At 48.4% G+C, this 26,224-nt stretch overlaps 1 protein-coding gene across 10 annotated transcripts in view; it reads right to left on the bottom strand.

The window, feature by feature from the left end:
- IL1R1 (interleukin 1 receptor type 1) overlaps window positions 1–26,224 on the bottom strand; it is a 100,534-nt gene that overhangs the window by 25,493 nt on the left and 48,817 nt on the right. For 5 of the 10 annotated variants that reach the window (XR_014295873.1, XM_082642205.1, XM_082642203.1 and 2 more), the window contains 3 exons: window positions 8,879–9,029; window positions 3,201–3,265; window positions 3,032–3,098 (listed from right to left, as the gene is read on the bottom strand). Coding sequence is in view for 9 of the 10 variants with exons in the window: in XM_082642198.1 (XP_082498324.1) it covers window positions 3,032–3,098; window positions 3,201–3,265; window positions 8,879–9,029 (283 nt within the window). In the remaining variant the exon portion in view is untranslated. Of the gene's footprint in view, window positions 1–3,031; window positions 3,099–3,200; window positions 3,266–6,405; window positions 6,510–8,878; window positions 9,030–20,685; window positions 20,968–20,991; window positions 21,176–26,224 lie in introns of those variants that run through there. The other 5 variants (XM_082642200.1, XM_082642199.1, XM_082642204.1 and 2 more) reach the window with 4 other exon arrangements.

Genomic DNA, 26,224 nt, shown 5'->3' with positions numbered 1-26,224 from the left:
TGCATTATGATGTACACAACATCCAAAAAAAAAAAAACACACAACAAAACAAAACTAGGAATAGAAGGGAACTTCCTAAAGCTAATAAAGGACAGCTATAAAAACCTTACAGCTATCATATACAAGATTAGAAACAAGGTAAGAATGTCCACTCTAACCACTTCTATTCAACATTGTATTGGAAGATCTAATTAGTGCATTAGGCAAGAAAAAGAAATGGCATACGGATTGAAGAGAAAAGTAAAATGTCTTTATTTGCAGACAACATGATTATCTATACAGAATATGCTATGAAATCTACCGAAGACCTAGAGGGTTGGTAAGCTGTAGGATACAATATGAATATGCAAATTTGAATGTGTGTGTATATTTCCTAAGAACAATTAGAAACTGGATTTTTTTAAATGCCTTTTACAATAGCATCAAGATATGAATAATTTAGGATAAATGTGACAAAAGATGCATCAGACTGATCCAATGAAAATTACAAAATAAATTTATTTAAATAAATTTTAAGAGATCTAAAAAAAATGAAGACGTCTATACTTTGTTCATTGATCGGAAGACTCGATATTGTGGAGCTGCCCAGTTCTCTCCAAACCAATTAATACTCAATTCAATATTATCTTGATTGTGATGATGGTTTCAGGGGTGGATATGTATGTCAACACATCAAATTGTATACCTTAAACATGTGTGGTTTATTGTATGTCTATTATAACCTCAATAAAGCTATTTAAAAACAGAATGGAAATACAAGTGGCTAGGCACTCAGCAAGGTACCTGCACTGATGGAGAACTGGTAAGTATTTAGCTCCTAGGAGTAACAGCAGCAACGATAACAGTGATAAAAGAGTAAACCTTAAGGGCTTCCCTGGTGGCGCAGTGGTTGAGAGTCCGCCTGCCGATGCAGGGGTGCAGGGGACACGGGTTCGTGCCCTGGTCCGGGAAGATCCCACATGCCGCAGAGCGGCTGGGCCTGTGAGCCATGGCTGATGAGCCTGCACGTCCGGAGCCTGTGCTCCGCAACGGGAGAGGCCACAACAGTGAGAGGCCCGCGTACCGCCAAAAAAAAAAAAAAAAAAGAGTAAACCTTAAGGTCTCAGCTCAACACACTCTCTCCTATTTATCTGGGGTTTGCTCCACCACTCCATCAAAACTGTTCTGATCAAAGTCACCTACGACTTTTAAGTTGCCAAATCAAATCGACAACTCTCGGACGTCATCTTACTTAGCACATCTGCATTGGACACATGTTATTCTCATCCTTGAAACACGTTCTTCACTCGGCTTTCAGGACATCTGTCTGGTTCTCCTCCTACATTTCAGGCCAGTCTTTCACTGGTTCTCGGATGAATGGAAGCCTGACCACCCACCCCTGGAGGGCTGCAGGGTTCACTCCTTGAAGTTCTGTTCTTTTCTAACCACACTCACTCCCCAGGTAGACTCATCTAGTCTCGGGGTTCTAATAGCAGCTGCTTGCCAAGGTCTCCAATTTTATACTTCCAACCCCTGGCTCCAGACTGCTTAGTCAACATCTCTATTTAGACATCTAACTTTAACATGTTCAGTCTGAACACGTGACCTTCCCCCCTCCCGTCAACGGCAACTCCACTTTGCATGTGCTTGGGCTGAAACCCTTAGTCATCCTTGATTCTTCTCTGTTTCTCACACTCACATCCAGTCTGTCTGCAAATCCTGCTGGCTCAGTCCTCAAAGTATATCCAAACTCTGACGACTCACTTCTCCTTGTCACCCTTGAATAAGTTACCATCATAGCTTGCCTGGATTGCCGTAATGGCCTCCTAACTGGCCTCTCTGTTTCTCCCTTTGCCTCCCTAGGATCTGTTCACAATATAAGAACCAGAATGAGCCTTTAAAATATGGAAATTCCCTGGCGGTCCAGTGGTTAGGACTGCGCACTTTCACTGCTGAGGGCCCAGGTTCGATCCCTGGTCGGGGAACTAAGATCCCACAAGCCGCACAGCGTGGCCAAAAAAAAAAGGAAGGAAAGTTAGATCACCTCTGTGGTTTTAAACAGGGAACCTACACAGTCTTCCCACCTCAGAGTACAAGCCAAGATCCTTAGAAAGGTCTACAAGGCTCTCTACACAGTCAAACCTCCACCGCCCCCCATTACCTGAATGACCTCACCCTGTACCACATCCCTCACCATTCCCTCTGCTCCAGCCACGGCAGATTTCAGCCCCTGGAACACGCCAGTACTCCTGGCTTCAGGGCCTTGGCACATGCTGCCTAGAATATTCCCCCACCCCCAACCTGATCTCTATATAGCTCCCTCCTCCCGCTCCTTCAGGTTCAACTCAAAAGTCAACTTCTCAGTGAGGCCTTTTCTGGCCACACTATCAAAAAATTTAACCTTCTGACCACCCCAATCCCCAAAGTGTATACTTTACTTTTCTGCTTCTTTACCTCTCCACACTTATCACCATATGACATAATATATATTTACTTATGTAATGTATTGTTTCTCTCCCCTACTGGAATGTAAACCCCAGGCAGATATTTCTGTCTGGATTATTCACCACTGTAGCCCCAGCAGCTAGTGCCTGGTGCACGGCAGGAGCTAAACGCATTTGCAGCAAGAGAGGGAGAGGGGAAGAGAAAGAATGAATAAGTGGAGAAAACAAAGAACTGCCAGCCGTGGTTCATAAAGACTGCATTTAACACCTCTTCTGAATGAAAGCCAGGATTTCCCATATTACACTCTTCAAGCAGCAACAAAGTGGGAAGAGGCCTGGACTAGACACTGGTGACGTGGATTATAGCTTTTGCTCTGAAACTACCTGCATGACCTTGGGCTCTTAACCTCACTGGGCTTCAGTTTCCCAATGTATAAATGAGAGAATGAAAAGTAAAGACCTTGAAAGGACATCCAGCAATACAGTTCTGTGACTTGGGCATCCACAAACACACGTAAGAAAAATGACTCTGTTAACCAAGGTGCTTCATGTATTCTAAATCACAGATTTTCTTAGCAGACAGGAACACAAGGAAATGCTTAACTCACCAGCCTCCAGAGAAGAAGTCAGTAGAGCTATGAAACAAACAAGCCTGAATAATACTTTCATATTCTCCTGGAGAAACAGAGGAATGAAAGAAAAATTTTAAATGTTACTATTCCCAAAAACATCTCTAAAACTACATACACAGACTCCCCACCCCGGTCCCACCCTTACCCGCAAGTCACACTGATGGGTTAGTCTTCCTACATCATTTATGTGATCATGCTTCTGGATGCAAACTGGGGAAAAGGGGAATGAAGATTTTTAACAGAACTGGGGACAAACTCACACAACTTAAGATTAACAAAACTTCCATCAACTGTTCCAACGTTCATTTCCATTTAAATTTCCCCCAAATCTAATCTATGCTACACCCAAAATAGACTACCCACTAGACCCTAAGCCATCGTGCCTCTACTTACATGGATATGTTCCCCACCTGGAATGTACCCACTGCCAGGACTCACTTGCAAAGTCTCCCCATACTTCCAGATCCTGCTAAAGCTCACACCTTCACTTTATAAGGTAAGACACTAAACCATTTGTATGAAATGGTATAGCTGCATAGAAATGCACCAGAAAGGCTAAAAGAAATAATAACAGTATATCAAAATTGGGTTGCTTCTTGTGGTTGGTTGGTTTGGCCCTTCTCTGGGGCTTGCTGGGGCTTTTTATCTAAAATTTCTAGAATAAGCATGTATTAATCTTATCACAAAGAAAAACAAAAATATAGACAAAACCTCCACAGCTCCTCTGAGTGGTTTAGAAGCCACACTAACATAGCAGCAGATACAACAGGTATTGAGCAGCCATAGGGCTCCATATTAAACTGAGGTCCTGGTAACCTAGCATTTCGATTTCCTAACACTCTATCCATATACTTGGCAGGGGGCGTAATCAGATCAGGCATTTGACTGATGCTGGAAGGAAAGCACACCCATGGCTTTATCCATAAAACATCCCTAAAATAATATCAATTGAAAAAGGAAAAAATCACTCCATTTTGCCTACCTTTCTAAACTTCTCAAGCCCAAATTAAGTTAATGCTCAGTACGGCCCCCTTTACCGATTTGAACGTTCCTGTTCCATGCTCCTGAAGGGAGACCTTACAACTACATGCAATAAATTCCAATCTCGTGCTTCCAGTGAACTTATGCACAAGTCTATTCAACAACCTATGAATTCCTAATATTCCATAGGCCTCAAACCAAATTCATTCTCCCCACCAGCCATGCTCCCCACCTTAGTGACAGGGGCAGCACTGCCACACTCCCACCCACCCAACGAGAGACCCGGGCTCAGTGACCCGCCATCCCCAGAGCTGTTCTCACCAGCCCTAAACAGTCCGGCTCCGGAGGTCACCACACCAGCCCGGTTCACTCCTACGCATTGCTGATGCCTCTTGAGCTCAACAGTCACCGGCTCCTTCCTGGATTAATTATGCCAACTAGCTCCTTATCAGTCTCTCTGCCTATGGACTTACGGCTTCTATTCAATCCAGGGATCTTACAAACTCATAGTTACCAAGTGATCGGTTCAAAGCGCCTTCACCGGCTCCCCAGTGCACCCCGAACAGTCCACACCCCTCAGCAAAGCACACAGGTCCTCTGTGTTGAGGCTCTGACTGCTTCCTCCAGACTCAACCCTCCGCCTTCCTCTCCCCCTGCCCAGTCCATACGTCAGCCTTCACCTTGCCCAGTTCTCCAACCTCAGAGCCCTTACCTTTGCTATTCCCTCCACCCTTAACCTGGTGGTGAAGGTACCTCCCCACCCATCAGGTCTCAGCTGGGGTCACCCCCCTCCCACCAGCTCCAGGGAGCCCCCAGAACCTTTGCCTGGCCAGACTGTCTTTCTCTGGGCCCCTGCAGCAACCTGTGTTAATGCCTTCACACTTTTCACTGCAGTTACCTCAGGAGAGGGAGCCTCATGGGGGCAGGAACCATGACCCGCCTATCACTGCACCCACAGCTTCCAGCACTGTGCTGGGGACTCAGAAGCCCTTGATAAGTGCTCACAGAATGAGTGAAAAAATGAACTAAAGAAATAGCTATCCCCTCGACCCGACCTCAGGGGCAATGTCCAGGGCAGACCGCATAATTTCATGCTTCAAAAAAAAAGCTGTCCTTTTCATTTTACAGAAGATGAAATTTGCCTGTATTCTTTTCTGTAGCCGTAAGTTAATTGCAAACACAAAATATTTTAACTAAGACATCACAAACCCAGATTCTAATAACATGCAATCATTTGAATATTAGCTGGAAAATGTTCTACTTAAGAAGTGGTATTAAAAGGTATAAAAAAAGTGACAATGTGCTTTTTAAATACAGGCATACCTCGTTTTATCGCACTTCGCTTTCTGCGCTTTGCAAATACTGTGTTTTTTAACAAATGGAAGACTTGTGGCACCCCTGCATCGAGCAGGTCTATCGGCACCATTTTTCCAACAGCGCCCACTCGCTTCATGTCTCTGTGTCACATTTTGGTAATTCTCAAAATATTTCAAACTTTTTTGTTACTATTATGTTTACGTTCATCTGTGATGAGGGATCTTTGATGTGACGGCTGTAATTTGTTTTGGGGGCACCACGAACCACATCCATATGAGACAGCGAACTTAATTGATAAATATTGTGTGTGTGCTGACTGCTCCACCATCTGGCTGTTCCCCCAACTCTCTCCTTGGGCCTCCCTAGTCCCTGAGACACAACAATATTGAAATCAGGCCAACTAATAACCCTACAATGGCCTCTAAGTGTCCAAGCAAAAGGAAGAGTCAATCAATGTGGCAAATTTCAGTGTTGTCTTATTTTGAGATTGCCGTGGCCACCTCAACCTTCAACAACCGCCACCCTGAGCAGTCAGCAGCCACCAACAACCAGGCCAGACCCTCCACCAGCACAAAGATGGAGACTCGCTGAAGGCTCAAATGACCGTGAGCATTTTTTAGCAATAAAGTATGTTTTAGTGAAGGTATGTACATTGCTTTCTCGGACATAATGTTATTGCTCATTTAATACACTGCAGTATAGTGTAAACATAACTTTTATATGCACTGGGAAACTAAAATTTCGTGTGACTCACTTTATTGCAATTTAAGCTTTATTGTGGTGATCTGGAACCAAACCCACAATATCTCCAAGGTGTGCCTGCAAATGCAGGGAAAAAGAAGACAACCTAAGCATGAGAAACACCCCCATTCACATTCTCCTCAGTTTCCCCCCGGCATGAGGACAGTGATCCCTATACCTGATTCAAGCCTTGAAACCTACCTCAGAGCCATGAGACCACATTCCTTAAGTATCCTGTAATTCTGACATTTTACTCACATAAATTAGCCTTCTCCCAAATTAGTCTAGATTATGAATATTATCATATTTACCTTGAACCTATATTCAGATTATTAAATAAGATAGGAGGCTTTGACGTCTTGCAGTCTGGCTTATTAACTATTTCTGTAACCCTGAGGAAGTGTGTTTTAAATTTCTATGATAGAAGAAAGTAAATAAAGGGTTAAAACATTTCCCAATTACCTGTTCCAGGCCAATCCATTACTCACATTAGTCTATTAAAGACACCACAAAATCAACTGAATTCTGCCAGGTGTTAGTTCATTTAGTCACAAGCTCTGGCTTGTTCGATGAGTGGGCAGGGGAGAAGACAAGGAAGGTGCCAGGCTAAATTCATACAGAGTGTGTCTGGAGATATAATTCCAAATTAATTGTGGGAAAACAACGTTTAATAATTGCAAGTCCAAGGACAGTGCGATCTTGGACACAACTCCTCCTGAGCCTCAGTTTCCTCGTCTGCACAGTTGGCAATGAGCTGGATGACTTCAGACCCCTTCCTATCTAATAGTCCATAAAATGCAGGAGCCTGGCCCCAGGGGTCCAGGTTTTACTTCGCCTGCCCTGGAACTGCTCTGGGAAAAAGCAGCGGGGTGAGAGAAGCCCCTTCCCCTCAGCAGGGGACCTTCTGAATCCCTGTCAGTCTCCAGGATCCTAGGGCAAGGGGGCTGGCTCCAGGCCATGGGATGGGGGTTAAGAGTTCCATGACTGCGGACAGTGTAGAGGAAGCAGGTAAAGACGTACCATCCAAGGCCAAACTAAACAAAAAAATGAAAAACCCCCGTATGTCCCAAAACAATACAAAATTCCAAGGGTGAAGCCAAACCTGACTAGCCTTCACCCTGCTAGTCCTTGAAAAGCTGGCCAAATCAGAAAATCCCTCAACAACATTTGTGTTCTGCTGTATACCAGCATATACAGCCTGTATACCAGGCTGCATATGCTAGTGCCAGGGACAAAAATAATTTTTAAAATTCAAAATAAATAAAGTGAAATATAAAACAAGAACCTGCTCTTCAAGATGGTCAGAATTTAGCCGTCAGCCACATGTGATCACGCAATACATCCCACATACCCATCAATGGCACACTGGATAAAAGTTCAGCCTGTGTTGCAGTTCCCCCTTTGGACAAAATGGGGATAATGATAACAGTATTTGTCCTTGAAGGCTGTGATTAAGTGAGCTGTCACACATGAAGGGTTTAGAACATTGTCTGGCAAACGGTCACACTCTGAATTAGTTATTATAAGTCACCCCATGCTCTGATGACAGATGTAAGTTTTGGTAAAATGTTCTCAGATATCCATTCATTTCTTTATTCATTTGCTGCCAAATCAACAACTGTATATTGAAGATCTACTACATGCCTGTGTATACACTTGGTCCTGGGAACAAAACTAGGAATAATGACCGAGGGACTCGAGGAGCTCACCAGCCAGCAGGGAGAGTGGACATGTCTGCAGAGTTACACCACAATGCGGGACTGACTGTCCATGGGGAGAGAGGTGCCCCGGGTAGGGGGGAAGACAGGGCCTAACGCGCCCTGCAGGAGGGCTTCTGGACCAGGTGAGCCTGACGGTGGGGAGAGCATGGGGGAGATTCATCATGTTCCTGAGGATAAGTCAAAGGTGAGGCGCCGGGACTTCCCTGGCAGTCCAGTGGTTGAGACTCCATGCTTCCACTGCAGGGAACGCAGGTTCGATCCCTGGTCAGGGAACCAAGATCCCATGTACCATGCTGGGTGCGGCCAAAAAAAAAAAAAAAAAAAGGTGAGGTGCCAAGAGGCAAAGCTGGAGAGGTGGAAAGTGCCCAGGACATGAAGAGCCTTGCTGAGCAGTTGGGACTGCCATTTGTAGGTGGCAAAACAATCACTTAATGGTTTTAAGCCACAGAGTGGTATACGATCAGATTTTCATTTTGTAAGGAAATTTTGGCACCCATGTGGAATATAAACGGGAGAGGTGTCTGGGGAAGGGCTGTAGATGAGCAGGGATGCAGGCATGAGAGGCCAGCAGTGACAGACAGACAGAAGGGGGCATATCTGAGTCCCACTCAGAGGCAAGCCAGAGAAGGGGTCTGGGACCCACCGGCCCTGATTCCCTCAGGTGGGACCAGCAAGGGCAGGGCAGGTGAGGAGGGCAGGTTCTGGTACCCACACAGCCGAGGAGATGCCTGGGGGTGTCACTCACTGCACCACCGGCCTGGGTCTCCTGAGACCATGTAACAGAAATCAAGAATTCGATTGTGAGGTGGAAATTCAGTGACATGGACATGGAACCCGGGATGATCTGGAATTCAGGCAGCTCAGCCCTGCACTGGGAGCCACTGTCACATGGTCACAGCTGAAGCTGAAGGGGAGGTGACCCTGAGAAAGCGGGTGAGCAGTGCTTCTTAATGGGTTCACAGACCCCTTCAGAAATCAGATAAAACCACGGAGATGTCCCAAAGAAAAATGTACCGCCAAAACCAAAATATTTTGTATACAATGGGAAATAGTCCAGAACTACCTGAAACAGGGTGGAGGACTTCAGCTGTTGATGAGAAAAGGCCGGCGGTCCCCTGGGGTGAATCAGCCCAGTAACTGTGCAGAAGGCCTTGTCTTGTAAGAAGTGACCTGCTCCTCAGGAAGGAGTCACCATCTTCAGGGGGCGCATCTACCTGGGGAAGGAAACACACACAAGCATGAGCTGAAACAAAGAACGTCAAGTCCCCGACCACCACACAGATCTCAAGGGGTCCAAAAACACAAAACAAGCTTACGAAGATGAGTCATCTGTTTAAAGAGCACGTGTTCCACAGTCCTTTGAGAAAACAGTTTCAGAAAATCAAGTCAAGGGTGAAGAATACAGAGGCTGACAACCCCTAGTTTTATTTTTTTTTTAATTTTTATTGGCGTAAAGTTGCTTTACAATGTTGTGTTAGTTTCTGCTGTACAGCAAAGTGAATCAGCTCTACGTAAACATATATCCCCTCTTTTGGATTTCCTTTCCATGTAGGTCACCGTAGAGCGCTGAGTAGAGTTCCCTGTGCTATCCAGTAGGTTCTCATTAGTTATCTGTTTTATACATAGTATCTATAGTGTATATATGACAACCTCTAGTTTGTTTTGATTCAACACACACACACACATGGCACTTTGCTGCACACAGGGATGAGTCGGACCCCCTCGGGGAGCCCACCACTTAACACACCTGGAGAATAATGCTCAGGGAAACACACCAGATGCCAGGAAAACCTTCCAGGCCCTGTTTAATAACAGTCATCCCCTCAGAACCTTCACTCTTCCTTTGCACCAAGCATATTAACACACTGGCATTCCAAATTACATAACTTAAGATAACTTCTAAAAAGCTGAGCTGGGAATGCCCTACTGTGACGTCCTCTAGATGTTTCACCATTCATTCCCTGGTTTTGCAGTTTCCTTTTAGTGTTTTGGAGTGCAATATTTTTTTCTCAGGTCTGAATCATTTCCTTGGGCCTCTGAGAAGCTTGTAAGGCCTCAGCATAAGGCCTTTTAATGGCCAGTGGATAAAACAGCCTCATTCAACGCCAAACATTCTGCTTAGACTAAATGTGCTAAATGCCACCCTTGGTATTCCCTTTGGACTTAAGAGAAAGTACAGGACATCCCATCAAGGTGTCAGAGCTCGTCATCATGAATCATAACAGGACACGAGATCAAAGACAAGCCTCCCAGATATTCCCATGTGCAGGCCCAGCAAAGGGCCCTCCCCACCTCCAGTCGTGTGGCCCGGAATGACCACAGCTGATGGCAGTCCCGTGGACGACGTCTGGGAGAAATTAACAGACTGGGGGAGGGGTGGACGGGCAAGCGGACCCGATTTGTTTGCAAGGTCCAGGAAACCTTCTGCAGGGGAGGACACCCCACAGCCCTCTAACCACTTCGCTTTCCCTCTTCCTCTTTGCTCCAGAAACTTCTTAAAAGGATTTTCACATCCACTGCAGAATGGCCTGCCCTCTGCCCCCCAAGTCTCACGGCCCCTGTGAAATGCACAGCCCAGGCCACCACACACTCCTGGTTGCTCCACGCAAAGGACCCCCCCCCCATCTTACTGGAAGGCACTGCAGCACGTGGCCGCACCCACCGTCCCTCCCTCCAGACTCCTAGGGATGGGGGTCCACCCTCTCCTCCATCACCTTCCTGGCAGGCTCCCCTCTTGCATCTGTAAAGGCCTGTGCCCTTGTGCGCCCTCAGCGCCTGCACAATGCCTCCCGGGCCTGCCATTCGACGTGACCCTCCCTAGTTGGCCGGCTTCTCCTGTGACTTCTGACCAGCTCTGAGCGGATTCTGATCAAGAGCCTCTCCCAGGGGCCCCTGCACACCCCCCTTCCTCCACAGCCAAGAGCACCAAGTCACACAGGTTCTCCCTGGCACTCTGCACCGGGTGCCTCAGACGTGGGTGCAGGGACACAGGGCTCTGGCCGCGCCCGACGGCTCCCCTGGTCGCTGGACTATCCTACCTGGCCAGGAGAGGAAGGTAGAGGGCACACCCACTCCTCTCCCGAACTCCTGGGAGGAGGGCCCACTCCTACACATCCTGCACGAGGGAAGAGCTCAAGAAATACTTGTGGGACAAAGGACGGAAGGAAAGAGAAAGGGAGGGAGCGGAGGAAGGAACCCACCCACCATCTCTGCACTAGACCAAAAAGAGACCAAAACACGCCTGGAATCGAGGGCGGGGTGGATGCGATACGGGTGCACGTGTGAGTCAGAGAAGAGAAATTCGAGGGGAACCATCCCTGGGGGCTGGAGCCGGCTGAGACTCATCCTGGAGAAGGTGGACCACTTCTTAAGGCGGGGGACAAAGGCTCGCAGCTGGAAGGCAGGGCGGCTCTGAGGGAAAGGGCAGCAGAAGCAGGACTGGAGGAGGAGCACTTTAATGCCAGAAGGGATGCTGGGTAAACATCACCCCCCCATCCGTGTCCAGAGGCAACTCAGCAACGTCCATGGTGAGTTCTGAAATCAATTTGTAATAAAATTCAAATTATCCTTTTAGAAAATATGGACAACAAAGAGTCGCCGAATTATTCCACTATGTTATTTTTCAGGTGAACTGTCCACGTAAAATGATTAATTCCCCCGATCAACGAACAAGCCCTGAGACACCGCCCGGTCTCCTTTCCTGCCTCGATGCAGTGATGCCTATGCTACATGTCAAGTTCCCCAGACTTGCTAACATCCTCTCCATAGCAGCTTCCAGCTGATGTGCTGGGGTGCAGCAGTGCACTGAGGTACCCCACTGCCCGACCCAGGGCCGTCGTGGGGGGCCTGGGTCAACAGGCCTCGGCCACTCGCCCCACCTCCAGCAGCCTGGCCTGCTCAAGACAGTGCACCGTGGAGTGGAAACACAAGGTATGACTTTCTACGACGCTCGCTGCAAGAGCGAGCCCTTGTGAGCTCCCCAGGCACAGCTCCCATTGCTTCTCGGTGATACCGTCTGGAAACCAGTACATCACAGCATGCCTATGTGTACACGGAACATACATAGAAAGCTAGTGGCGTATTAAAGACAAAGTGAAAGTACAAATGTGAGGCACAGAGCAATTTCCTCCTAGACCCAGAATAAGAAACTTCAACGTGAGCTAATTTATAAGAACAGAGATTAAGCATCAGAATGTACAGTGAGCGTACTGGCCCCAACCAAAGCCCCCCTTCTGGGAAGGACTGACTTTATCCATAGCGCCTTCCTGTCACTGCAAGAAGTTCCACACCCAGTGCAGACAAAGGAAAAGAGACATGGGGGTGGGGTGCTGTCATGAGAACCCAAGGGATTTCCACAAGTCCCAGAGCCCCAGTGAAGGGTGGGGCGGGGCATTTGCTCCTACTTTGTGGCCACAGAGCATCTGTTAAGGCCTTCTTATCCTTGAGGAATTTCCTTCTTGTTTCTAAGGAATTTCCTTCATGTTTCTGAGGAATTCCCCCTCTCTGTGACTCTTGCCCTCCAGAACAGAAGCCAGGCAGAGGACTGAGGTGGCGCACAGCAGATGCACCCCAGATGCATGAAGACACACTGTTGCGTGGGCCCAGGGTCCGGGTGTTGCGTGCACCATCCCACACAGGGTCTACAGGGGGCAGTGCCCAGTGGGGCTTGAGCAGTTTCTATCTACAGTAACCTCCAAGCCTGACTCCCCGGCCTGCCCCCAGCTCCATCCCATACTGTGAGGGCCCTGAGTGTGCATACAGGCAGACATCCTCCCGTCTGGCCCTGGCCACTCTGCAGACCAGGGAGGCCCTCGGGCAGTGGAGTCCCCAGTGGACAACCCAGGAAAGAGGGTTGTACACGCCCTGGAATCCAAGTCCAGGTTATCTGGGCAGGGAATTCCAGGGCTCTTGGGCCCCTGGACCATCCTCTTGGCCCTACAGACTCCTAGCCATGCCGAGGCCAGCAGCCGGCTCTGAGAAACAGAACAGAACCCTCCAAAGTACAGGGCCTGGGTGGGATCTCTCCTGCCAGGTCTAAGTGAAGTTTCTGGAGAAACCCAAGGAGAGACATGACAACACTAGGGGGCCCCATCCTCTTCCAGGGACCTTAAGTAGCACAACCCTGCCTCCTAAATATAAAAGGAAACCCTAACGGTACTTTCCACGTTTCCACCTCATGCCTACTCACTCTCCACACTGAGCGCCGCGTAAAGACACGGACGGCATTATTTACTACAACTTCTCATCCCAAACATTAATCAACGTGGCCTCCATGTATATCGGACATCATGGGAAAATATTCAGAGAATGACGCTCCAACTAATTCACCTATAACTAAGAAGGGACAGTGGATGAGCCCCTGGGGAAAGCAAGGACTGTAAGGCAGGTTCTTCAGCTCATGAAATGTCACCATGCACATGTTCTACTGAAAATCAGTGGGGCTTCCCTGGTGGCGCAGTGGTTGAGAGTCCGCCTGCCGATGCAGGGGACACGGGTTCGTGCCCCAGTCCGGGAAGATCCCACATGCCGCGGAGTGGCTGGGCCCGTGAGCCATGGCCGCTGAGCCTGCACGTCCGGAGCCTGTGCTCCGCAACGGGAGAGGCCCCAACAGTGAGAGGCCCGCGTACCGCAAAAAAAAAAAAAATAAAATAAAATAAAGAAAATCAGTGGAAACATGCACGGGGAATGGATGACGGTATTAAAATGAAGCTCATAATTATGATGTTCACCTGTTACAAGCATTCAACCAGCTATAAAACAGTCGCTATTATTCAGACCAAAAATGTCAGTTTTTGGAACTTATAAAGCCAGGGGACTACACGATGGTGGGAAATACTTTAGAATTCTGTGTTTACACAAGTCCTTGTTTTTTTAAACTAGAGCCACAAATCCCCACCCCCACCCCAGAGAAGCTGCAGACGGCCAGGGAACTCAGAACCCGTCTTCCAGGGGTAAGGATTCTCCCTGAAGCTTTTCTAGGGGGAATTATCATTTTTATATTAGAGGATACAGGGCTATGTCATGAAGAGGAAAGTGAAGTCTCCAAGAGATAAAACATGAGGCAAAGAACCATCCCTTAAGGTGATACTGTGCAGTGCTGGGTTGAGCATCTACTCTTCACTTCCCAAGAGGAGCATTTTGGAGGTAAACTTGGAGGCGCACTATCCTACGTAAGCACCGCGGTCATCTCTATTCCGTCCCAACCATGAGAAACAGAAGCACTGGGGTCCCACAGTCTCACACCCACCAGGCCAGACACACAGAGCAGCCCAGCCCCAAGGATGGAGGGGGCCCCAGGACGGCTCCATACGGGGAAGGAGAACATGAGTGTGACCACCTGGGGGTCGCCATGTGCCCCCGACGTGACATGATGACTATTCCCATTCTGCAGAGATGAACAACACACAGACATCCTAAACCCTGACTATGTGGTCGGCATGGCTGTCACAGATCTTCCCCCGAGAAAAAGCTTTCCACAACTCTGAGCATACAAAACCACTCCCACCACAGAGGTAAAAGGAAAAAGTCCAAAAAACCCTGAAATGTTGGTGATCTTCCTCTCAGGGGACAGGTCCAAAAGCCTAGCTCACAGAACTATTTGACTTATTTACCCAAACGGGGCAAGGAAAGTTGCTTTTTTTTTTTTTTTTATCATAAGGGTATCATGTACAGGACACGAAGATAAAGTAAAAAATAGCCACAGAGGTTTCCAGTGTTACTAGGAAATCTAAGTTATTCAGCTCTTACACTGCTCAAAGCCACCAGATTGGTGGTGTCATGTGGGTTTTAAGGGCAAAGGGGAAAATAAGGCACAGGGCTACAGACAGGAGTGGGCTTGACCGCTAGGCTGGAGTTTGGCAAGGTCTCCACTTTGCCTTCCTTGGGCTCCTGGACAAGAGAAACCAGACCTGGTGATGGGAGTGACTCTGGTCTCCATCCCTGGTGACCTTTTAAGCACACTGCCTTGTCCCTTCCAGAATCTCATCCTGAAGCATAGCCCCAACCCAGACACTTGCCAAAGGCTCTGAACTGAGTCCGGCCACACAGGACTTGCAAAAAGTCAACTGTGAGAGACAGAATGGCCCGAGCACTGCCTTCTGGTCGGCTGAGAACAGTCCCGCTTCTCAGAGTGGCGACTACAGGTGAGTCTCAGAGGACCAGACAGTCTCTACAAGAATCTTCCAGTGTTTTCACTCCTGTGGGTTTTTTTAATTGAAGTAAAACATGCATATGATGAAACACACAACAAACCTTAAGTTCCATAAACTGGAACTTCCATAAACAGTTCCATAAACTGTGCCAACTGTATATACAAGGAGCACCTCCACTGGGATATAGACTGTTTCCATCCCCCCTAAAGTTCCGGGGTACCTCTGAGCACTCACCCACCCCCACCCCCCCCGCTGCATGCAGCCCTCATCGGTCTGATTTCTGTCACCTCCTCTGCGACCCTCTGACAGTTCACACGCATGCCCCCGCTGGCCAGCTCACACCTGCTACTATGAATGCCCTGCCATTTCAGGGTGCACACCTGCGTTGGCGCTTTCATCGCTTACCACCTAGTGATGCAGTGAAAGCAGTGGTTCTCCATGGGGCCAGCATTTCCCTTGAGGGAGTTTTGGAAACTGTGGGGAAGGGGACCCTTTGGGTAGCCATTTAGTGGTGGAGACAATGGATGCTACACATCGGGAACAGCCCTACCCAGCAAAGACCTGTCCCTCATCCCCCTTGACTTCCAGGGTCCTGCAGACATTCATGGTGACAGAAGCATCGTTTACCACTTTGGGAGCCTAGCACCCCACTCCATGCTCCACTTAGGTAAAATATATTTTGTTGGCACAGTTTCATCCCCCTGAATTTTCCTGGGGATGCAACCACTGTGATAACAGAGGGAGGACTGGCCTTTGACCACCACTTAGACCTTGATGAGGAGTCAGTCCTCATCACGGGCAGCGCCTCATGTCCTCACACTCGGTCTGCATAAAGCACCGCTGACCTCACAAGTCCTGGTGTGGCTCTGCCCAAGCATTCACACACCAGAATATACCATTTTAACCCAAATTACTTATTCTTTACATCTACTATTATATTGATTATTTGGAAATTATGTTGTAGGTAAGTTTTATTATATCATTTTGGAATTGTAAAAGGGTGTTTACCATATTCGCATTCAAAGGGGGTATTGGGTTTCGAATGAGGTGAGAAGCACTGGTCTAAAGTGACAGAATATGGTATTTGTTTTTCTCCTTCTGACTTACTTCACTCTGTATGACAGACTCCAGGTCCATCCACCTCACTACAAATAACTCAATTTCGTTTCTTTTTATGGCTGAGTAATATTCCATTGTATATATGTGCCACATCTTCTTTATCCATTCATCTGATGATGGACACTTAGGTATGCTAACGCATATATATGGAATCTAAGGGCAAAAAAAAAGGTCATGAAGAACCTAGGGGTAAGACGGGAATAAAGACACAGACCTACTAGAGAATGGACTTGAGGATATGGGGAGGGGAAGGGTAAGCTGGGACAAAGCGAGAGAGAGGCATGGACATACATACACTACCAAACGTAAGGTAGATAGCTAGTGGGAAGCAGCCGCAGAGCACAGGGAGATCAGCTCGGTGCTTTGTGACCGCCTGGAGGGGTGGGATAGGGAGGGTGGGAGGGAGACGCAAGAGGGAGGAGATATGGGGATATACGTATGCCTATAGCCGATTCACTTTGTTATACAGCAGAAACTAACCAATATTGTAAAGCAATTATACTCCAATAAAGATGTTAAAAAATATATATAAAAAAATAAAGTGACAGTACCTAACTCTTAATTTGACTCTTGGTCAGGAGCCATCGGCTGTATTTTCAGGGATCCATGAGTCCTCTGGTTTGGGGTGCAAGAGATGCAGAGCCCGGCATGCCAAGATGCTCCTCCATCCCCATCGACAGCACCCTGAGTCCCGCTGAAATGCAACCAACTGCACTTTTAGTGGGGGTCGCTTAAGAGATGCCCTGAAACTCGCTCTTTGTACCTCTTAAATGGGGACCTTCAGGAGAGAGTTCCCTCTTCTCTCTACCAGGAATGCTTTTGCATCCCGAGGACTTCCTTTTTACCTCGAAGACACGGGCAGCTGTGCTCTGCCAGGTGTCCCCTCTCCCACTGCCTGCAGGGAAGTGTGTGGTCGCTGTCGGCCTTGGCTACTCGTTAGAACCACCCTGGGGGCTTTAGAAACACCAGGGCCCGGGCGCACCCCGAGATGCTCGTTCGTTTGCTCTGCCGTCCGGTCCAGCAGCAGTCGGAGGGCCCCGGGGGGTGCAAGGAGCCAGCAGGGACGGGCACTGTGCTTTCCTCCGCCCCTGCAGCCCCGCTTGGGTCACCTTACAAGACACATAACTACTACGTATAAAACAGTTAAACAACAAGGACAGGGAACAATATTCAATATCTTGTAATAACCCATCACGGGAAATAATATGAAAAAGAATATCTATATATATGAATAACGGAATCACTTTGCTATACACCTGAATTACTGTAAGTCAGCTCTACTTCAATAAAAACAAGCACATAGTTCATCAGGCTTTACCTTTTATACATTTCTAGACTCCTCTTTGTCTCCATTCTTGTTTTACTTTCTTCCCATTGTTAACCCATAGCATCTTACAAATCCTTTCCAGAACAGGTAGGAATGGAAAAGTTCTCTCTGTTACTCTGCTGCAGGCATAAAAGAGGGGAAAGCGCCGTATCCAAAGGTATGCCGGCGACCCGCAGCCTCGAGGAGGCCAGCCTCTCCCCACACTTAGGGAGATCACTCTACAGGCTCCTGCATGCCACGGCCAGGAGGCTGCGGCAGTGCTGCCTGGGGCCCCGGCAGGCAGCGGGGCAGGTGGGTGCAGAGAGGGAGCAAAGCTGCTGACGGTGCAGACCCTGTCGGCCCACCTGACAATCTCCAAGGGAGGAAGACGCAAGCAGGTGCCTGCTTGACAGCAGCAGATGGGGAGCGTCACGGGGCAGAGCCCCTGACGACTTCTGTCCTTCAAAGCGGCAAGTTCACATTGAGTCTATCGTGTACCATAACAATAATAACATCTGCGCTTCCCTACCCACTATGCTATGGTAGCTTCACTGCAATTGTCCAGCTTTGCCACTTTGATCAATGACATGTTCTCTCCACAACCTCTCTACCTACTTCCAGGTGGACACACCTCCCACCGATGCATCCCAGTCACAGGCTCTCCATCTGTCCCGGTCCAAGGCCACGGCCGAGCCAGAGTATAACCAGTAATGTCCTGCCTGAGGGCAGTCCGTTTCCCCCCACTTTGTCCAAGGGGGCAAATTTCCAAGAACCTCATTACGCAGAGAGACCTCCAATGTCCTGTGACTTCACCCAGAGGACTCCCATCCATTAGAGGACAGGAATTTGCATCTATCTTGTTCACTGCTCTATCATCAGTACATGGAACAGTCCCCGGCACACAGCAGACATCCAATAAACATTTGTTAAGTGAATCTAAAATTAAATAGTGTTTCACCAACAGTGAAGGAATTACTCAAGATGCTACGTGTTTCAGAACCATAAAAGAAAGCCCACAAAGGGCCCCGGAGAGCCTATTAGAAACGGGGAGGGTTTTTCCTGCCTCTGCCAAGTTCACGTGAGAATTCAGGTCAAGTATCCTTTCTGGAACCGCAGGGAGGATGTTCAGGTGCCCGAGATGCTCCACACAGCAGAATGGCACCCAGCCAAACAAGTCACAATAAATCAGGGCTCCCACACCCCTTCTCCATCAAATCCCATCCCAAAGGCCCCACGTTTTTGTCTAGCACAAAACTTAAGGTAGGATACGAACACAGAATATTAAATGAAATACTAAATAGGATATACTAGATAAGAAACTAAAAGGAGTCCAGAGAGAAAAAGATGCCTGTAGCTGCATAGCAGATTGGGTGGGGAAATGGTAGCCACCTTCCCCAGCACCACCCGTAGTTCTCCTCATTTTCTTAACGGTCCCAGAGTCCCATTTTGCACATCCGCCTTCCAGAAGCCCTGGAAAGCAGGACGACTGGGAACTATCCTGCCATAAAGTAGAAGCCATACGGTGTGGAGTCCAGAGGCCTCTGTCTCCTTCTGGATGCCAGCCCTCCAACAAGTTAACCACCCTGTTTAAGCTTCTGCTTCCTCTGCTGGAGCAGGAGGGTGATAACTGCATGTCTCTCACAAGACTGCTGGGAGGATAAAAGAGCAGTAAGTGTAAAGGGGCTTCGAGGAGGCTCGTGTCAAAAGCACAAACCCGGAGGCTCCTAGCAGAGAGCGGACCTGCAGGCCCCAGATGTGCTGGTTTCTGCTTCAGGCAGAGCAGCCAAGCCCCCTGGGGGCTGCAGCCGGGTGCCCCCCCAGTTCTATCCTCTGGGTCAGGCGAGGCCACACTGGATTCCCAGCCACTGGCTAGATGTGAGCTCAGAAATGAGATCTCCCTATTCACCAGTTAGACCCCAATTCTACCTATTTCCACATCTGTGTTTTAAGTAAATCTAAAAGAACTGTACAGTGCTTGACCACACTGAATGGATGTGACCCCCGAGCATGGCAGAAGAAAGTGGTGCAGTTTAGTAGATTCTGGAGTCCCGCAGACCTCGACTGGAATCATTATTCTGTGGCACTATATTCTCTCCAAGCCCCGGGTTCTTCCTATTTAAAAAGTGGAGCGTTGACACCTAGAATTCAGGTTTGTGTCAGGAACTTTACATATGTATATATACATATAATAGTTCCAGACACATGCAGATGTGCCAATGTACCTAAACACATACAAAGACATCTAATGTAACTACTTTTTAATTGAATAAATGTGAAATATTAAAACAATTACAAACCTAATTTTAAACCTTCTATTTTGGGCACCTTATAAATAATATATATGGATAAAATGGACAAAGTGCTAATCTATGTAGTGTCAAATAACTATTCCATGCCATGCTGCTTTCAGGATTGGTCCATATCTTTTTAAAGCTCCCTTCCTATGTAAAAATGTACCTTTTCAAACTTGTCTTTACATTAGAAAATTACTTAGGGTGTTGGTAACACAAATCAAATACAAAATACTTTCAAATAAAAAGATTTGAAGTAAAAAAAGTGTAAAGGGCCTTATAAACTGTAAAGTGCTGGACATGCCTGCTGTGAATGAGTGTCTTCCTGGTGTCCATAGCTACACCACCCAGCATCATCCTTCATCTGAAGGGGCTACAAATTACCCTTCCCCACTGTGTTTAGGGAATTCTACCTTATCTTCTCGAGAAGACAACACTTTTGACCCTAAACCCCAAAGAGGGCCACTGCCAAATCAGCTGAATTTGGCCCGATTAAAACGCCTGGAAGCAATTTACAGACACACCCTAGAACAACCCTCCAGAAAGATTGCCAAGTTCCCCAAAGACAGATTTGAACAACTTTTACTCCCGCTTCACACAGGAATAAAAACAACCCCCACCCGGGCTTCCCTGGTGGCGCAGGAAGATCCCACATGCCGCGGAGCAGCTGGGCCCGTGGGCCATGGCCACTGAGCCTGCGCGTCCGGAGCCAGTGCTCCGCAACGGGAGAGGCCGCAGCGGTGAGAGCCCCGCGTACTGCAAAAAAAAAAAAAAAAGAAAGAAAGAAAAAACAAAACCACCCCCCCAAAAAAATAAACCCACAAATCAAACTACCATCACCTTCTTACACAACAAACTGACAACCAAGAGTAACAGAAAGGACGCTTTCTGCGCTCTGCACAGGGAAAGGGGACTCCGCGAAGGTGCCAAAGCCACAGTGGCCACCCCCACACCCAAACCCTACCCGCCTGAATTCCGGCCCCGCGCCCCAGCGTCCTCCTACCTGGGCGCCCCGCGGGCGGCAAGAGGAGAGGCTGGCCGGGCGGGGGCGCCCTGGGAGCGGGGCGGGAATCACATCCCCGCGCTCGGGGCCGGGCTGTGCGCCCCCACCCGACTCCGCCCTCTCGCCGGGGAAGCGCAGGCGCGGCTCGGGCTCCGCGGGGGCGGGGACGGCTCCCACCCTGCCCCACTCAGGAGACGGGGAGACCGCCAGCCCCTTACGGTGCCGTCTCCCCCGCCCTGGGCATCCCCGCGGGGGACCCCGGACGGCTGCCGCGCGCTCCCCCCGGACTGAGATGGAGCGACTCACCGAGACCTCGCCAGTCGGTTGCGCCCCTCCACGGCGGGGTCCCTGGGCACGACTTCTAACGGAGCTCCCGACCCGCCGGGCTCCCAGGCTCCAGCGACACTCACACTTCTGTCCCCGAGCCTGACCGGCGGCCAGCCTCCGGAGCTTTGTGAACTTGGACGAGTCGGAACTTGTGCGAACCTCCGTTTCCTCTTCTGCGAAAAGGGATCCTAACAGCACCTACCTCGTGCAGCGGTTGGGGCTATTAAAGGATTTAATGCTGTAAACCTGGGCCAGGCGCGGAGTTGATACTACACGAATCACCTGCTACTTTTATTGTTACAGTTAAGCGCCTGAATGGACAAGCAGCGGTGCAAGTGGTACAGTCTTGATACCAGACTTCTTGGCCAGACCTCGTGTGCTTTTAAGCTTAAAACCTACTTACCCCACCGGTTCGTTTTGAACTCAGAGGAATGCAATGAATGGGTCACACCTAGACCTCTGGGGGGGGGGGAGGATGCTGGGGTCCTGGCAGCGCGCGCTTGGCTCCAAGCGGCCCTTCCCCTTCCAATCCGTGCCTCCAGCAAGTGACTGGACCCCAGCTTGTTTTGAAAGCCACCTAGGCAATCCTTCCAGGAGACACTGAGTAAATGATGATTGTTTCCTTCCTAATAGAACACACCACCCCTTCCTGTATCCCTTCCAGCTGGGCAGGCACTCCTTTCCCTAACCCACCCCTTGATATCCACATCAGAAACTCAAGAATTGAGATAACCTGGGCCTCAGCTGCCCCAGATAATTCTGCGATGGAAAAAAAGCATAAACGATACAGCAGCAAGAGTGCCTCTGCCCTAATGCTGCCTGTGACCTAGAATGATAACATTTTCTCACTTTTTATTTTAGCTGGTTCTAGAGCATGTATGGTTCCTCTTTCTCAGAGGAACTGGCTCACATCTGGGGCTGGTGACATAGTATTATGAGAACTCATCACATGTCCCATCTCTTAGTTTATTCCTGTTTAGGTGGCTGTTCTCTAAACCTGGCCCACATGTTAGAATCACTGAGGGCATCTGGACCACCCAACGCTCAGATCAGTCCCATCAGAAACTCTGCAACTGAGGCCCAAACCTCAGGGTTTTTAAACCTCCCAGATGATTCCAACGTGCACGCAGGATTGTGAACAAATGTGCATCCAAGCTCCTACAGTGATGCCCTCCCTCTGTATCCTCTACCTGAAAATACTTCAGTGAGTGTGTCCAAGTGGCAGTGAATAAAACTAACACAGTTCGACACCGCAGAACTATCCCACAAGCGATAAACTGTCTTACTATTTATACAATGAAGATTTTTGAATAGTTCACAAGTAGAAAGAAAAATTGATTTGTGCAATAATGTAGAAGTAAAAAATTATACTTTCCTTGTATTTTTCTTCTATGTTCTTGATGCTTCCCACCTACCCCCACCCCAGCTGTTCCACTAGACACCGGAGCCCCTAAACCCAGGTGGGACCCTCAAACACCCCCCGTTATAGGGATGGGATCTGAAGACCTGACCTTCTCACCTATAGCCACTGCTCTACTGGGACCATGAATTCATCTCCTCCCTCACAAAGCGATGCTGACCACCTTCCCTGCATTCTCCTCCCTCTGTTTCCTCTCCTAGGTAACAGGTGTGTCCACCCTGGGTTGGAGGCTTCACGAGGTGGAGACTGTCACCCTACATCACTCTCTGCTCTGGTCTCAGCACCGCACAAATGCTCTGGATGCAGGCGTGTGCTTCAGTTCAGAGACCACCTCATGAAAATGATGACAGGTGTGTTTGACAAAACCGCACGAGTAACAGAAATAACACCCAGAGCCTCAGGACCCCCCCTGGAGTGTGTGTCCCTCACTACCCTCCCACCTCTGAAACTTATCCTTTGGGAGACCTGACTGTCTACCACCCTGGGCCACCTTCCTTAAGAGAGACCATATCCCTGAGGATTTTCAGCCTCTCCCCGACCTGTCAAGATGCTCAGATCACATGACCCTCTTTGGAGGAATATCTAATAATGCACACGAAATAGCACCCCACTGACCAGTACAGCATGCTCTGGTGATCTGAAACACAAGACATTCCCCATGGCCTATGAGGCATGACGCTTTGAAGGATTGTCCATTATAAACATTCACACTAGGCTTGACAGCTTTAAAGAGGGAGCATTTGTGTGCTTGTTTCCTTGAATCCCCAAAGCCAAAGTGTTGGAGAACTCTGAGCCTTGAGTTTATATTATAAACCATCGAGTTCAGAAGGATGTACGGTCATGTCAAGAATGAAAGATTTTTCCCACCCAAAGAAGCAGAGTTAACCAGCAGGTGAGAAGGAAAGCAGAGGGGAGACGCCTGATGTTTACTGACCCTGGAAGGTCGCTGAGAGGGGGTCCAGCACCCCCATTCTCCACCACCACCAAACAAGAGACACCCTAGCCTCCTCCCAAGAGAAGAGACTGAGGGGACCCTGGAAGAGAGAGGCATCCCTGGGCTCCCCTTGGCGTAGCCCTGGACACCACCCATGTCATGGCAAAGTCTGGGGTCCAGCATGGCCTGTTCCGAGGGGCAGCCCGACAGCAGAACTGCCCGAACCCAGGGCCAGGCTGCCTCACTAAGTCCAGTGTATCCTTGAGTGTTCAGAGCCCCAGACCCTCCAAGGGGGCTTCAGTCGGACTGAGATGAGCCATTGCAGTTGGGGACCAGCAGGGCAAGCAGGATCTCAGCTGAGGGCTGTAAGTCCAGAGGATTGACCAGCAGGCAGAAGCCCTACCAGATGCCAGGACGAGCCTCAAGCAGTCCATACCTCCATCTCCACCACCCCTGAAGAACCCCAATTACTGTCCAGAGAAAAAAAGCCACTTGAAGAGGGAAAATTCTGAATAGAGTGTGCTGTTTCCCCAAAGAGATGGAGCCTTGACCCAGCAGAGGCTAAACAACTCTGCATTGGCAAGATTTTCTTCTGGCCTCAGATGGAAATGAGGATTCATGAGCTAAGTTGACTTCAGCTGGGGAAATTTTTTTTTTAAATTACATTCGCGCCTCTGTGACTCTGGCTACGCCTATTTTTTGTTATTTATGGAACTGCCAGTAACTGATCACAGAACCACAGCGTTCCCTGAGATAGATTTAAAAACCACTGTCCTAGATGGACTTCCTTCTATGGCCTAGTTTTTTGCTCTTTTCACACATTTTCCATCCACTGAGCTCCAAATAATTACTTTTTAAACCTATGTCTCTTTCCATGTGATACTTCGCAGTTTTAATCGGCTGAAGGCTCCCGTTCTCTATGCAGTCTTGTGTGGGCTTCTGTGACCATCTTTCTGCTCAAGTTCCTCTGATTTTGTAAGACCTTTACCAATCAGACAGCCACGTGTGCACTAGAGAGGAGAGCTGGGGAGAAAGTATAAAATATCAGAAGACTTCCACAGACAATAAACTATTTCTTAACCTCCTTTATGAAGAAGAGATAGACATTTTGCCCTGCCAACCCTTAGTTCCAATTGCAGCTTTCACCTTGTTCAATGAAGGCAAATGACCACAGAGGCTCCTTGTACCTGGTTTTTCCCATGTTAACACAGAAAGTGCACAGCAAGTTCCAGAGGCCGATAGACTTAGTAACTTCCAAGAACTGTTAGTAACCTAACAGAACCAGACTGGCAGGCCTTCTCTTTTATACCAGCTGTCTTTGATTTGATGATTGCTTCAAAACATAATACTGAAAGCACCAATGACCAAATCATCCATCACCATCCAAAAGGCAGCCATTACCAGCTTCCCACATCATCCAAGCAGGGCCAATTGAAACCTTTGTGCTTAGTCATATGCAAGCTATGTAACAAAAGTACTGCTTTCCTTAAACACAGTTTTAAGTCTAACAGTCTTTCCTGGTAATTCTACATGGTCCCACCACCACTGGTGCCCTGCAAGTTTCTGTAATTCATCCCTAAATTTTGTCACTTTCCCTTTTCCCCAAGCACCTTCCAAAATCCATATTTTCATGTTGCAGCCTCTCAACTCTTTGATACTTCCTGAATATAACTGCCAATTTAATTTCTCTAAGTGGTTTCCTTTTTATATGATCACTATAATAATACATTATAGATGGCTGCAAATTCTTCATTCCTCCTCTAATTAAGGGGCGAAGTCAGATTCCCTCCCCTTGAATCTGGCCCCCCCGAATCAGTGACTTAACCAACACCAACCAATAGGATAAGGTGGAATTGAAATTTCTGGGACTTCTGAGGCAAGATCATCAAAAACCTTTCAGCTTCTTTCTGGGTCTCTTGGAGCACTCATTCCTGGTGCCCAAAGCTACCTGGTAAGAAGTATTACTCTCCCGAGACAGCCACACTATTAGAAACACTAAGGCTCATAAAGACCACATGGATGCACCCCAGTCCACAGCCCCAGCTGACAGCCAGAACCCACCCCAGCCATGGGAGCGCCATCTTGGATGTTAAGCCAGTAACCCTAGTCAGCTGCTTTCTGACTACATCCACAGGAAAGGCCCCAAAGGAGAACCACCCAGCTGAGTCCCATCAACCCACAGACCCATGAGAGATAATAACACACTGTTGTTTAAGTCACTGAGTTGTAGCACAATAACAGACAGGCAAAGCAATGACCACACTCAGGAATGTGTTATGATTCCCCATGGCCCATCCTGCACCATGTAGAGTCAGCCCAGCATGCAAAGTCTCTATGAATTAAAATGACGCCTATCTCCCTTCTCCAGCATCACCTCTGAACACTACCCAGTTAGAGAGTTCCTTAAGATTACGACTGTCTCACCAGCAAATAAAGGAAAAATGAGAGCTATGAGATAGTCCAATAGGTTTAGCTTTACATATACTATTTTGAGTAAAGGAAGTAACCATGGGGCTTCCCTGGTGGCACAGTGGTTGAGATGAGAGTCCGCCTGCTGATGCAGGGGATGCGGGTTCGTGCCCCGGTCCGGGAGGATCCCACATGCCGCGGAGCGGCTGGACCCGTGAGCCATGGCCGCTGAGCCTGCATGTCCGGAGCCTGTGCTCCGCAACGGGAGAGGCCCGCATACCACAAAAAAAAAAAAAAAAAAATCCAGTTGCCCAGATGTACTAGCCACATTTCAGGAGCTCAGTAGCCACACATCATTAGTGGCTGCCATATTGAACAGCACGGTCATAGAATGTTCCCATCTCTGCAAAATATTCCATTGGACATTGCTGCTCTAAAGCCTAGACAAT

The sequence above is a fragment of the Mesoplodon mirus genome, assembly GCF_964341445.2.
Source record: "Mesoplodon mirus genome assembly, chromosome: 14".
NCBI lineage: Eukaryota > Metazoa > Chordata > Mammalia > Artiodactyla > Ziphiidae > Mesoplodon > Mesoplodon mirus.
The sequence above is the reverse complement of the archived record's forward strand: the minus strand, read 5'-3'. Positions and strand labels throughout refer to the sequence as shown.